Source organism: Phyllopteryx taeniolatus, chromosome 11 (assembly GCF_024500385.1).
Source record: "Phyllopteryx taeniolatus isolate TA_2022b chromosome 11, UOR_Ptae_1.2, whole genome shotgun sequence".
NCBI lineage: Eukaryota > Metazoa > Chordata > Actinopteri > Syngnathiformes > Syngnathidae > Phyllopteryx > Phyllopteryx taeniolatus.
The window spans coordinates 1,634,705-1,650,172 of NC_084512.1; the positions used below are offsets into that span (position 1 = coordinate 1,634,705).

General features: G+C 41.7%; 1 protein-coding gene across 22 annotated transcripts in view; it reads right to left on the reverse strand.

Annotated features, from left to right (window-relative positions):
* col13a1 (collagen, type XIII, alpha 1) overlaps positions 1-15,468 on the reverse strand; it is a 150,600-nt gene that overhangs the window by 45,228 nt on the left and 89,904 nt on the right. For 16 of the 22 annotated variants that reach the window (XM_061789821.1, XM_061789837.1, XM_061789825.1 and 13 more), the window contains 10 exons: positions 13,505-13,597; positions 13,288-13,329; positions 13,167-13,184; positions 12,974-13,000; positions 12,824-12,868; positions 8,216-8,233; positions 7,895-7,939; positions 1,908-1,943; positions 1,768-1,812; positions 37-123 (listed from right to left, as the gene is read on the reverse strand). In XM_061789821.1, coding sequence (XP_061645805.1) covers positions 37-123; positions 1,768-1,812; positions 1,908-1,943; positions 7,895-7,939; positions 8,216-8,233; positions 12,824-12,868; positions 12,974-13,000; positions 13,167-13,184; positions 13,288-13,329; positions 13,505-13,597 — 456 coding nt within the window. The remainder of the gene's footprint in view (positions 1-36; positions 124-1,767; positions 1,813-1,907; positions 1,944-7,894; positions 7,940-8,215; positions 8,234-12,823; positions 12,869-12,973; positions 13,001-13,166; positions 13,185-13,287; positions 13,330-13,504; positions 13,598-15,468) is intronic. The other 6 variants (XM_061789834.1, XM_061789839.1, XM_061789831.1 and 3 more) reach the window with 3 other exon arrangements.

The window sequence follows — 15,468 nt, forward strand, 5'->3', positions numbered from 1 at the left end:
TTAATTGCCAATTAATGAATTGCAGGTATATACTACCTTCGGTCCCATTAGGCCTGGCACTCCTGGTGAGCCAGGTTCTCCTTTAATTCCAAGTGCTGAAAGAATAGCCTCTCCCTTCTCTCCCTGTTAAAAATCAAATTCTGGATTAAGATCACTTCATTCACTTTATTCCGAATATTTGGCCTGCTACTACTCTCTACTCTGTGTAAAATCCCCCAAATGCAACGTACAAACAGTGTGTTCAGTCTTCAAGATTCCACTGTACTTCTTTCTTCATTATATTAAGATTGGCTGGATGTACGCAAGTCTGCTGTGGAGTTTTCCACTGATCTGTGTTGATCTGTTCTCATGATAAATTCAGGGAGGATTCTTATCATTAACTACGTGTTTTTAACTAGTTGGCTTTAGTGTTGTCAGTTGTGCTCGCCAAGTGAAGACAAATGAACAATAAAAACCTACTGATGAAAGTTTGAGATAAGCGAGATTTTAAAGTCAAGGATTATCATCTTACATAAGATAAATTTGTCAAACAATGCTACTATAGTTGCTGTGCATATTCTCACAGCTGTCATTCTTGGGTTTTAAATGAATGTATGCATTGTGTGTATGATATTAATTGTAATGTGACAAAGTATTTTTGCATAATAACTGTCTAACTAGGGAAAACCTTTCCAACAGGTGTTCAAGGTGACAAGAAAAATATTACTCTAACATTGTTCGAAACTCTGGAGTGCCTGCCCACCAATTAAGTGTGAAAGTAAAAAAGCAAGTAAATATTTTGTTATGTTTCATCATTTCTGACAATGTGTATGTGAGGGGTGCCGGTTTGAATTTTTTGCCAAATTATGACATCATGATTGGGCTACGCTCCTAGATCTTCTATTGTCAAGCTATGTCTAGAGTCCGGCCATCAGACGACATCAGACTACACAGAAGCACTATCGTGTCAAGGCCAAAAGGTAAGAAGAGCTTCAGTGTTAGTACAGAACAGCATTAATGAACAGTGTTACCAGCATTCTCTTTTTATAAGCAGCACATACCTGAATGTTCTGCTAAATTGTAGACGTGGGGGTGGTGGCTATTTCTGTTTAGGGATGTCATACCCCACCCACCTACAATAATTGCCGAGTAATTTGGAAACTTGGTGAGAAAAGGCTGCCTCCACAACTGAACATTCAATTGAATTTCTATGGGTGCTCACATCATTGGATGGATATGATTAAATTAGTCAGTGGCGGCTTTGTGCAAGTGCCATTCATTTACAGTCTGGAAGCAAAGGGGTAAAAATCTGCTCTGGAAGATGTCTCATATTCTCCAGATGTCTTCAACAAAATCATAAAATGTCTCTCTATTTGTTGTTCATAATAATTTTTTTAAGTTGCTTAGGGGGGTCTGAAAAGTCCCTAAAAATGCTACAAAGTCGCTAAGTTGGCAAAAGTAATTAGCCGCTTGTTTTGTCATATGCCCTAGCTCAGTTCCCCGTCATCATAATGAAAGTTCTACTCCTTATTTGTATGAAACTGAGTGATAGCGGATATTGAGTGGGTTATAATACTTTATCATTTGTGTATTTGGATAGAATGTCAGATATTTGTGAAGGCACCTTGGAACTGTTATGAATTCTGCCAAAAATTATAATAGGTCTACTTTAAAATGAAGATTTTAAACAGTCAAAGACAAGCATAAATGTGATACACAAACATGCAGTTACAGCACAAAAATGACTGAAACACAACCATAGACATGCTTTTTCCATGCCAAGCTTACCCTGTAGCCCCTCTTGCCAGGGATACCAGGGGTACCAGTCTGGCCCTTCGCAGTGAAAGACAAATAGTAAATAGCTGTGACCTACTCAGCTTTTATGAAATGTATAATTCCGACTGAAACCAGCTTGATATCGACATTACCTTTGACCCAGGGGTGCCTGGGAAGCCTGGTCCACCCTTCACAGCAGAGATCCCATTAAGGTCAAGCATTACAAAGACAGAAAAGGAAGAACAAGAAGGTTGTTTAAATGGTACAAAAGTCATGCATTACAGACACAAAAATGGATAAAGTCAGATGAAAAAAAAGCAGTTTAATATGTGTTGATAAAAAAACTTCATGCAGATCGGAGAGGCAAATGTAGATGTGAATATAAAGAGAATTGACCAGCTGAACGATGATCATCTATTTTTAACTACCATATTTTCACGACCATGAGGCGCACTTAAAAGTCTTAAATTTTCTCCAAAATGGACCTTAAAATGCGGCGTGCCTTATGTGTGCACCGAGTTCCAAAATCTGTAAATATATCTATCATATAGAGGAAAGGCGGACGTGACTGAGGACAGCATGCGGACGTTAAAGGGGGAAGTGTGCATGTGAAAGAGGACGCTAAAGGCACGCCCCCAGTATGTATATAGTGCCGGGGTGTCATTGTGCAAAACAACATCGATTTGGCTAAGGACCCCGAAAATGGCACCGACAAAGAGACACGCTTACGAGGAACAGTTTAAACTGCAAGCTATCAGTTACGCGGAGGAAGATAGGAATTGAGCAGCCACGAGAGAATTCAAGATCAACGAATCCATGGTTCGCAATTGGAGGAAGCAGGAAAACGAGCTTCGCCAAGTCAAGAAGACGAAGCTGAGTTTCCGCGGAAACAAGGCGAGGTGGCCCAAGTTGGAAGACCAACTCGAGCAATGGATTAATGATCAAAGAACAGCCGAGAGTAGCGTCTCCACAGTCACAATTCGACAATTCGAGTGCAATAACTCGGAGCTTTCCATCATTCCGGGAGGCTTGACGAAGGAACTCTAACCGCTGGACATCGGTGTAAACAAGGCGTTCAAAGTGAAGTTGCGAGCGGCGTGGGAGCAATGGATGACAGATTGCGAACACAGCTTTACTAAGACTAGGAGGCAGCGCCGGGCGAGTTACGCCACAAATTTGTGAATGGATTGTGGATGCTGGGCTAACGTGTCTGCTTGCACTGTTGTTTGAGCTTTCGTAAAAGCCGGCATCAGTTCTGAGGAGCCACACGGCAACGAGACTGACTCCGGCGAGTACGAGAGGAGCCAGATGAGGTGGCTGGGGCATCTGATTCGGATGCCTCCTGGACGCCTCCCTGGTGAGGTGTTCCGGGCATGTCCCACCGGGAGGAGACCCCGGGGACGACCCATGACACGCTAGAGAGACTACGTCTTTCAGCTGGCCTGGGAACGCCTCAGGATCCCCCCGGAAGTGGTGGATGAAGTCGTTGGGGAGAGGGAAGTCTGGGCGTCACTGCTAAAGCTACTGCCCCCGTGACCCGACCTCGGATAAGCGGTAGAAACTGGATGGATGGATGAATTTATTATTATACTTTTTTAATTTACGATTATAATTTTTGTGACAAAGAACAGATGACACAAGTGACACAGCACACACTGCAGGCGACAACGCAAACAAAGGTTTTCATATTGGTGTTTTATCAATTAATGAAAAAGGGAGCATCTCTTGTGCAACAAATAACTAACTAAAGATTGGAACTGAAAAATGTTAAGCCAATGAATGTGTGTGTTAACACTAACAAAACTCATCGGTCTTTTAACATCCTGTGTAGAAATAAATAAATTATCATTTTATATGATACAAGGTTGTTAAATAACTGCACAAAACTTAATTCAAGGCAATTATCTAGTCTTTCTACAATCTATCCTGTCGGACATCCTCAAGTTGTTTATGTTGCTGTACCTGTATAACATAAAAGTTGTTCAACAAATAAATCAGGTTCCTATCATATGGCAAAGTTAACTTATTTAATGAACTCTGATCTATGGGCAAAACATAATAACTTAATTGTATACCTTTTTTCCCCACGGTTATGCTGTGTTTACACTATGTTCCCAGCGGCATACAGCGGCCCCGTTTCAGGCAATCATGGACAAAACAGGATGGATGTAAGACAACGCAGGGGAATAGGATGGGCAAACATGACAGGCTGTGGTTACCATGGATGCACAGACAGATTTTTAAACTTTCAAAAAAATTGCCATGTTAGTCACAGTGCAGATGAGAGACCTTGTTGGCCGTCGTAAAATGGGGTGAATGCACAGAACCTGACAGTATGTAACAGGGTGTAACTAAAATCGGCAACTTAATGTTTAAAGTGTGAGTGAGAACGGGTGAGTGAATGCACCTTCTGGCAATGTTAGCACACATTACAGATAAGTAGGTAAATAACGGATTGTTTTGCATGTTTTAGAAAGAGATGGATTAATGAATTAGCTGTTGACAGAAAAAAAACATGATAAAAGATTTATTGAGCAGCTGTTTGTGCTCCCCTGCGCTGTCCCCCGGTTAGGTGCTCTGTCACCGACTCTGGAGTGAGCATAAAGCCGGGCCCGGCCGGGGAGCTTCATTTGAGTCTGGCATCGCCGCTCCAAGCTGCCCACCATCCCACTTCATCGGCAGAAAACTTTGACAGAATGTGAAAACATGTCAGACCTTGATCAGAACGTGAGAAGCGGGAGGGACCCCATCAGAATGTATGGGTCGGCAGGGAATGTACTGGCATCTGTGCTAGAATGCGGGGCAAACCTGAGTGCATCTTTGAGCCTCTGGGACTCAGCAGCCCCTTCCTCCCAATGGCCCTTCACAGGTACCATGGTAGACTATGAGAAAACTTTGCAAGACTTGAATATGGAGAAATAAAATAGCCAAAATAACACATTGCACTATGATTCGGGAAAACAGGGATGCTGCGGCCTCCGGGAACATAGTTTAAATGCAACAGTACAAACACCAAATATGAATGAAAATCAATCACAGAACTCTGAACAAAAGGGTAGGTCGAATACTATACAGTAAGCCACCTGTATACAATACAATATATGGCCACAGTAGATCCAAACAGCTTCTGATGATTACTAGGATTTTTTTTTGTTTTTGTTGCTTGCTACTGAGAAATATTCATTGCAGTCAATAAAATACCACAATGGATTACCAGTAGAAAAGTCTTGTTTACTTCCATGGGTGATCTACAGGAGGTTGCTTTGGAATTAAAACACCAAAGTCTATTCATTCTGTTAAGCTGTTTAGACTGCACAGACTGGAGTGTCTTTGAAAATTCAGCTGGCAGCCTGGATGAATATACAGACACTGTCACATCCTATATTAGTTTCTGTGAAGATGTGTGTGTACCAACAAAGTCATTTCGCACTTTCAACAACAACAAGCCGTGGTTCACTGCCAAACTTAAGCAGCTTCGCCAAGCTAAGGAGGACGCATATCAGAGCGGGGACAGGGCCGTGTATAATCGCGCTAGAAACCTGCTGACTAAAGAAATTAACATTGCAAAGAGGAACTATGCAGCAAAGTTGGAAAAAATCAGTCTGGCATGCATTCCAATCGCTGACTAATTACAAGCGACGATCCCCCCAACCTGAGAACAATAGCACACGAGCCAACGACTTGAATACCTTCTACTGCAGATTTGAAAAGGACACTTTCACACCCCACACCCATCCGGCCGCACCCCCAACCACAATCACACCTCTGACTTCTGCGTTTACCATCCACGAACAGGATGTGAGACGTATCTTCAAACAACAAAAGATTAACAAAGCGGCAGGCCCAGACCATGTGTCCCCATCCTGCTTCAAAGTCTGCGCGGACCAGTTCGCGCCAGTCTTCACTCAGATCTTCAATAGCTCTCTGGAACTGTGCGAAGTACCATCCTGTTTCTAACGCTCCACCATCATTTGAAGGAACCTGTGTTTTAAAATCTCCTAACTCCCGTGGTTCCAAGCGTGTTCGTTTTCGTGAAAGAACTTCGTTCACAACAATGTATCAAAACCAACCAATTTATTCCTGACAGAGGAGTCTATACATTTGCAGAGGTCTGGGTTCGTAACTATCCCTATCTTATCCTTAGCAGATAAAGTAATCGAACCAAAACTATATGACTCTACCCCAGACTTTATACAATGTTTCAAACAGGCCAGTATGGAATCGCTGTCGTCTGATTGGTCCGTAATCTGACGTCATTGTTGTTCTGCGGACCATCTGATCTGCCTCCAGACTTCTGCTCCAGGTGTCGTCTGCAGATGTCGGCTCACATTCCTGCATTCAATCTATATAGTGGCTCCCCGCAGTTCCTTTCTTCCTTGAGATGTGTCTCCAAATACCCCCCGATGGGGCCAAATACCCCTATACTCCAATACACATTCTCTTCCAAACTAGTTAGAATTACACATTAGAATATATTCTATATTCCCTTCACATTCCAGTCCCCAAGAAACCTGCAATCTCGGGTCTAAATGACTACAGACCTGTCGCCTTGACATCTGTGGTCATGAAGTCCTTTGAACGTCTTGTGCTGGACCACCTCAAGAGCGTCACAGGTCCCCTGCTGGACCCCCTGCAGTTTGCCTACCGAGCGAACAGGTCTGCGGATGATGCAGTCAATATGGGACTGAACTTCATCCTTGAACACCTCGACAGTGCAGGGACCTACGCGAGGATCCTATTCGTGGACTTCAGCTCAGCGTTCAACACCATCATCCCTGAACTCCTTTCATCCTAGCTTCTCCAGCTCAGCGTCTCACCTGCCATCTGCCAGTGGATTTACAGCTTCCTGACGGGCAGGACACAGCAGGTGAGGCTGGGAGAGACCACCTCATCCACACGCAGCATCAGCACTGGGGCGCCCCAAGGTTGTGTCCTCTCTCCGCTGCTCTTCTCTCTCTACACGAACGACTGCACCTCAGCGCACCCGACTGTCAAACTCCTCAAGTTTGCAGATGACACCCCTGTCATCAGCCACATCAAGGAGTCTGCATATCAACAGGAAGCGGAGCGACTGGAGCTGTGGTGCGGCCGACACAACCTGGAGCTGAACACACTCAAGACTGTAGAGATGATCGTGGACTTCAGGAGGCATCCTTCGCCACAGCTGCCCCTCACGTTGTCCAGCTGCCTTGTGTCAACCGTCGAGACCTTCAAGTTCCTGGGAATTACAGTCTCTCAGGACCTGAAGTGGGCGACCAACATCAACTCCGTCCTCAAAAAGGCCCAGCAGAGGATGTACTTCCTGCGGCTTCTGAGAAAGCACGGCCTGCCACAGGAGCTTCTGAGGCAGTTCTACACAGTGGTCATCGAATCAGTCCTGTGTTCCATCACAGTCTGGTTTGGTGCTGCTACAAAAAAGGACAAACTCCGACTGCAACGGTCAATCAAAACTGTTGAAAGGATTGTCGGTACCCCCCTTATCCACCCTTGAGGATTTGCACGCTGCCAGAACTAAGACAAGAGCGTGCAAAATCCTCTCGGACCCTCCACATCCCGGTCACCAGCTCTTCCAGCTCCTTCCCTCAGGTAGGCGCTACCGATCAATGCAAACTAGAACTAGCAGACATTCCAACAGCTTCTTCCCTCTTGCGATCAACTTCTTAAACAGCTAACCTACAATTCGATTACAACATGCTGACAATTTTTTGACTTGAGTTCGTTGTCACATTTCTGTGGGGCCAATGTACCGGCATTACCAGATAACTATTAACCCTTTATTGCTCAGTGACTGTTTTTTGTCAATGTCTTTTTGTCTCAAAAGTGTTCTCTGTCAATTGACTGTCTGTTGTCGTACTAGAGCGGCTCCAACTACCGGAGACAAATTCCTTGTGTGTTTTTTGGACATACTTGGCAAATAAAGATGATTCTGATTCTGATTCTGATAATGGTTTACTGAAATGGTTTAACTAAAAGTAAGAATACCTTCGTTTTATGATTATGGTATAATTCTGAATGTATTCCATACATACAGTACAGCTATGAAATGCATTTAAAGATGTCATGTCAACCAGTCATGCATGATTAAAGCATGGCAGCCTACTATACACACTCATAAATACATGCTGGGCTGCTACGTTACCTTCTTCCCTTTCTCTGCTGAAAACCCCCTCTTCCCTTCATCTCCCTGATGAGGGGATGGAACAATAAAGTCATAGTACCTGAGCACTCATAAAAATAGCTCCCTTTATTTTGTATTCAGACTCAGTTGGCTCATACATCAAAAGCCTTTACTCTACTCAAACTGAAAACAGTACAGTACTTAGTTTTAGAATGGGGCTTTTCATCAGTGTTATCATGATGAGAGAATGGGGGAAAAAACTGCTGTAAAACAATTTAAAAGTACTCTATTCTGGAAACAGCCACACACGAGAAACCAATAATAACTCAGAAATAAGCTTACCTTGGTTCCCTGGTCACCCTATGAAGGAAAGGAGAAATAAATCCATTAGACACGAAGTGTAAGAACCTTCCAACTGTCCACTAGAGAGAGCAGGGAAATTGTTAGAATCACAGGGGGCCACAGCTGTGTCACAAATGCATGTAGAAGAGCAGTTTACACCAGTGTAATATCTGACAAAAATCTAATTCAATAAAACAAATGATCATGACAATAAATATTTAAATCTCTCCTGGCACGGACAGTAATATGGTCATAAAACTCCATCCATCCACATCCATCCATTTTAACTTCTATCACACTTGTCCTTATTAGGGTGACCTGTATCCTTTCCTGGTGGGTTATGCAACATTTGATTCAACTCTCTCCCTTCAACTTCCCATACGGAACATTACTGCGGAACTTTCTGTTTTTCTTTTTTTTCTTCTTCTTCTTCATTGCAATATTGCTAAGATACAGCCTATTCTATCTATGTGAGACACAGACACCACGGCTCATGCATTTGTTACATCCCACCTTGACTATTTTCACTTGCAACTTGCTTTCTGGTCTTTCCATGTCTAGTATTTTAAACTTGCAGTTATTACAAAATGAAGCAGCAAGACTCTTGACTAGCATTGGAAAGTTTGATCATATTACCCCTACTGTCATGGTCTGTGTTTTGGTTTGGGTTATGTTTAGTTTTATTCCATGTTTTCCTGTGTTCCATGTTTGTCGTGTGCTCATTTAGTTATTGTGTCCACCTGTTCAAGTCGACCTTCTACCTTGTGTCGACCAATCAGCTCACTCCAGCCACTCGTGTCTTGTCCAGGTGTTCCTCGTTGTCTCGTCAATCTATTTGTATTTAGTTCCCTGGTTTCTTTTCAGTTCTTGTCGGTTCATTGTTCATTGTCACTTGTCATTGTGGTATGTCATTGTCAGGTGTCATTGTCCCTGTCTGTTCCACGTCTTACTCACGAGTCATAGTTTGCTTCCAGTTTTAGGTTTATTGAAGTGTTTCTTTGTTACTTTGGTTATCTGTTGTTGGACTTTGTTTAGTTTGCTTTATCCGTGTTACTTGTTTGCCTTTTTGGGAGATTAAATATTATTTTTTTGAGACTCCTGCACTCCTGCCTTGCCTCCCTGCTTCCCTGCACTTGGGTCCTCCACGTTTTTGCCTTGCCGTCCTCGCCTTCAAATACCCTAACCGTGACACCTATACTGTCCAACTAGCACTGGCTCCCGGTCCACCTAAGATACAGTATGATTTTAAGGTTTTGCTATTGTTTTCGTTATTATGATAGCTAAAAAGAAGTCAGTAGATTCTAGAGCATTCTCTATACCAACTCCAGTACTGTAGGGAATGCCCTACCTGTGAAAATTAGAGCGGGTACCTCTTTAGAAATGTTTAGAGCTCAACTTACAGAGTTATTTCTAAGCTGTATCATTTGGTTAAACCTAGTTGCCTAGTATGTCCCTGACATCTTGATTTTAACTGTTTCATTGTCACTTTTATTGGAAGCCAGTGTACCTGGGGAAACCCTAGAAAACATGAAAACTCCACACAGGATGGCCAGAGCTGAGATTCAAACTCCAAACCTCAGAACTGTGAGGCAAATATGCTAACCACCTGCTGCTATTAATGGATTTCTTTGAAATAGATATATGATTCTGGGTTCATTTTATTGGAATACAGAAAGTGACATGAAAAATGGCTTCTGTTTATGAGACAGTAATTTTCATGATGCTTCTAGCAGCATCAACCTACAGTCCCCTCCAAAGGTATTGGAACGGTAAGGTCAATTCCTTTTTTTATTTATTTATTTATTTATTATTCATTTGGGTTTCAGATCAAAATATTGACACAAAAAGTTCAGAATTTCTTCTTTTATTTGATGGTATTTACATCTAGATGTGTTAAGCCGTGGCCCAATGGTTAAGATCATCGCCTGCCACCGTGGGGGACCTAGGTTCAAAACCCCGACTGGACCATCCGCCAACATCCCCCGGACTCACGGCTGTGGTGTCCTTGAGCAAGACACTGATACCCTGAAATGCTCCCCGGGCGCTTCAGCTGCCCCCTGCTCCAGTGTGTTCCACTAACATGTGTATGTGTTCACTGTGATGGGTTAAATGCAGAGAACAAATTTCGTGTGCATGCATGCATGTTCATGACAATAAAAGATGATTCTTCTTCTTCTTCTAAACAAGTCAGGAGAGAGCACATTTTGTTTGAACCCACCCTCTTTTCAAGTGACCAAAAGTATTGGAACATATGCCTGATCGGTGTTTCTAATTTCTCAGGTGTTGACTTTTAGATGGATTGCTTAAACATTAGATAGTGCTTGTTTCTGGCTTTGGGTTTCACCTGTGAAAACTGCATTTTCTGTTAAACAGACATGAAGACCAGAGAGCTGTCTATGGGAGAAAAACAAACCATTTGAAGCTGAGAGAAGAGAGAAAATCAATCAAAGCCATGGCACAAACACTGGGCTTAGCCAATACAACAATTTGGAATGTCCTGAAAAAGAAAGAAACTACTGGTGTACTGAGCAACAGACATCGAACAGGTCGGCCAAGGGTATCAACAGCAATTGATGAAAAAAACATTGTGAGAGCTGTGAAGAAACACCCAAAGACAACAGTCAGTGACAACACAGCCATACTCCACAGGGCACGGGTGAAGGTATCACAATCCACTGTTCGAAGAAGGCTTCAAGAGAAGAAATACACAGGCCATACCACAAGATGCAAACCACTCTTGCTCTGCTTATGATCCAAAACACACAAGCTCTTCTGTGAAACATGGTGGAGGTCATGTCACGGCTTGGGCTTGCATGGCTGCTTCTGGAACGGGCTCACTAGTCTTTATTGATGATGTAACTCATGATGGTAGCAGCCTGATTAATTCTGAAGTCTACAAAACCATTTTGTTCGGCAATTTACGGAAAAATGCATCCAAACTAATCAGGAGTAGCTTCGTCATGCAACAAGACAATGACCCAAAACGCACTGCCAACACAACAAAGGACTTCATCAGGGGGGAAAAGTGGAAGGTCTTAGACTAGCCAAGTCAATCACCAGACCTTAACCCAAAAGAGCATGCATTTTACCTTCTGAAGAGGAGACTGAAGGGAGAAACCCCCAAAAAACAAACAAGAACTGAAAGAGGCTGCACTAAAGGCCCGGAAAAGCATTTCAAATGAAGAATGCAACAGTCTGGTGAAGTCAATGGGTCCCAGGCTTGATGCAGTTATTGCAAGACAGGGATATGCCACCAAATATAAAATGTTATTCACTTTAAGTTAATGTCTGTTCCAATAATTTTGCTCATTTTAAAGGTGGGTGGCTTCAGACCCAATGTGCTATGTCCTGAGTTGTTTAACACATGTAAATACCATGAAATAAAAGATGGAATTCTGAACATTTAACTCATATTCATCTTTTGATCTGAAACCCTGTCTTCAGTACACAACAAAAACAAAGGAATCGACCTTGCCGTTCCAATACTTTTGGAGGGGACGGTATACTGCATCCTTCTACAGTGTATTCATTCAAGAACAATTACACTGTAGAAGGAGGCAGTATTTGCTGCTCTGTGAGTTCAAGTCTGAATTGTGCAACTAGAGCTTGTGCTCATTACGCAGTAATGAATGCAGAGAGGCAACTGCTCATTTTTTTGATTCATATCTGTCATCTTCTTTTTGTACGATAGTTTTAAATGTTACTCTCAGTATGCAATTTTATGGTAGGCAAACTATTGCATTAAAAACATTGTATAAAAAGGAAGAGTAAAACATTTGAGAGACATGAATAATTTCATTTTTCATTCTCTGACGTCTTTTAAAGAGAACTCACAGTACAAGCACAAACTTTGTAAGCTCCCACAGATGCACACAGCTAAGGTTAGAGTGTGTACGTGTGTGTGGCTACTTGGATTGTCTCATCAAAACTAAGCAGCATTAGGCTAATATGCCATAACCCAGTTTCCACTGAGCATACAGTAAGAAACAGATATATATTTTGCAGCATATAATACCTGCATCACTTTGTGAGGTCAGGATACTTTTGGTTTTACAATTTATGCACAGCAGGTGACAAAAAGGACAAGCAACACTTATAATCTTCAGTATACTGACCAGAACAAGGTGCCATCAAAGTTTATATTTTTAAAAGCAACTTCCCTCTTCAATATTTTTCACTGTTTAACAGTTAAGTTAAACTAACAATCCATCATTCATATGCCACATGCTTTTCAAGGTCAGAATGCCCTTGACTTTAGCTAGTGACAATGGCAACATCATTTTTTTAACAATCACTCCAATGCGTAATTGCTTTGTTTGTATGTTTGTATGCATTTGTTTTTTTTGATAATTTAGGTTTCTTTGGTTGGTAGTCTCTTTACCCGAATATTTGTCTGAGCAAGAAATCTAAAACTAGTCTCATTACATTTTGATTCTGATTACAAAAAGTCAGGATCTAGATGATACTTTGTCCCCTTTGTACTACCAAGGCTGTAGTTGATCAGTCGCCAATTTTAAAGGTGACAAATATTTAAGCATTAGCTCTTTGAGTGCTCGTTTTCACATTCCATCCCACAGATCAAGAATAAGGTCAAGTGTGTCTGTGTACCTTTCTGCCTTCAGGACCCATTGGACCAACATCCCCTTGATCACCCTGTAGAGACATATATAGACATATTACCAACTCATTTTTTTAAATTTGATCAAATACAAATGTATGCACTGAGTATTTTTGATGAAAATTCTCAAAAGAGCTCACCTTCTGTCCTGGTAAACCTGGTTCACCCTAGACACAGAATTTAGTTGATGTATTTCGTTCATTTAAACAAACTTCAACTGTAACAAATGCATTAATAACAGCTATACAGACAAGTGGCTGAACTGTTTTACCGTAACCTGTTTAGGGTTTTAAATTTCATTTTTTAATTTAGGAATTGTTTTCATTGTTTTACCTTCAGTCCTGGTAAGAGCTGCAGAATAAATACAAACATTTCATAGTTATCGTCACCTCAACATTACTGTCACGTAAGAAAGAAGAACTCGTGGGAAGTATGAGACAGAATCAAAGCTCACCCTTGGGTCTTTTCCGGGGTTTCCCGCTTCCCCTGGCTTACCCTGAAGGCAAATTATTATTTGACATGTATCAAGATAGCACCATGGATATAGTCTGTTCATGTTGTTCTTTTAAGGTCATCAGATGTGTCACAAACAAAACAGCAAGTGCACATAACGGTGAACAACAACAACCGAAATAAATGACTTTAAGTAGAGGTTTGTATTCTCTACTCACCGGTGAGCCGCTGGCTCCGTTCAGACCTGGGCTCCCCGGAAGACCAGGGGGGCCTGGTGGTCCTGGGGGCCCCTGCGCTCCTGGCTCGCCCTGCTGAGAGACATTTAGTTACAACCTGCCTTGGTGGAAAGGGCCGAGTCACATTTGCCATGCCAGCACAACAATCTCACACTACAACACAAATCCGGCCGCAGGGGGGGTTGCACGTTGTGGAAGGTTAGCTCGGGGGCATAGCAAGCAGTTAAAAAGACAGACCGAAGGTCCATTCTTGACCCTTAGAAATCATCTGTGTTAAAATATTCTAATTTTCACACCCACTTATCAGTTTTGGACATCTCGTTTAAGGTTTTGCTATTCTGGCTTAAACTGGCAGACAACTGTGTGTTTTTAAGTCAGTTGCAGTTCCATTTCATTTGGAATGATTTCAAGTCCTGGGGAGTCTTAGGTTGTTGCAGTGTATGGTGGAACAATCAGAAGAATTTCTACTGTGTCAAAAAGTTGGTTGACTTCAAAAGTCTCACATAGTTGGAGTTGAGTCACAGCTATAACTGCAATCTCTTGAGACTTTTTCCGTCACTGTGCTTTTGGAAAGTGGAAGAACAGTTATATTATGAAGGGTGTTGTTAATTCTCCAGTATCGCCTGTCCTCATTGAGTTTTCTGCAAAGATCAAGCCAAAAATAACAGGGGAAGAACAATATGTAGATTATTCTGTAGATTCTCAGTCAACCAGGTCATGGTATTTGATAAGTACATTGCTTTGACGTAAGCATTCTTTTTTTTTTTTTTTTAGCATTAGCATCCCGAGTTCACAAATGGTTGAAATCTAATCTTTTTCATTAATTTTGACAGTCGACAACAGCTTGAAACGCACACTACCTACACCTACAACAATTGAACGGTGCCCCACATTGTTTGCTTTGACTTTTGGTGTAGGCTATTCACTTGCACAGCGTAAGTTGGAATTTAAATGTCGACTAAAATAGTAAAATAATAAATTTTTACCTAACCTCGACCATCAATGTTCACCAACGTTTCACAAATGAGTTACTAACCACCTTAACAAGTACCCCTATATGAGAGGCAATGTTAGGGTATGATAATAAAGTTGTGAGAAAGGCACCTAATGCAAACCCCAGATTTGAAAATGATTAAAGAAAACATGACAGCACTGGGAATGCCACAATCTCACAGTGGAACATTGGTATGCGGGGACCCTTATCAGTGACACTCATTCAGGAAATGCAAGAAGACTGAAAAGGTTCTCTGTAACTGAGAAAAACCTTGAAAATGAAAGAACATGTACATTGTATGAATGAAATCATGAATGAACAGATTTGCGTTGACAATGAGCAAAGTGCTCAATGAAGGTTGATGATTTGTAACCCTCAAGAGAAAGCTATGAGGTTAACATTGAGTAGCAAAGACTGATATAAATATATGAACAACCCATTACATTTTGTTGATGCTCTGGATAAATGATTTTTTTTTTTTGCATTTGCACTGGGTCCAAGTGTGGCACTGACTTTCCCGTTGCTGCAGACAGAGCTGTACCTACAGTACCAATGCTGCAGTGGGACAAAATAACATATAGAATACTATATATATTATATTTTAATATATAAAAATTGGCTTGAGCTTTGAAGATCCACGTGGTCTGACTTGGTGTATAAAATAAAGCAATGGCTTCTCTTCAGTAATTACTGTGTTTCTATTTGTGACAACTGGCACATTCTATTGGGAGTTCATACAGAAAATCCTTGACCAATATAACACAATGTGGCCTGTTATGATTAATGTCTTTGGTGCTTCATTTCGTGGTTGTATACACACTAATATAGATTAGACTGGCAAAAGCCGAAGAAAGTGTCAGTGTTCACAGTGTAAGTGTTTCAGTGGCTTTCAGATAATTCAATCATTTGTCAATTGCCTAAATTGAATGCCTTTCATTTTCATAGAATAGAG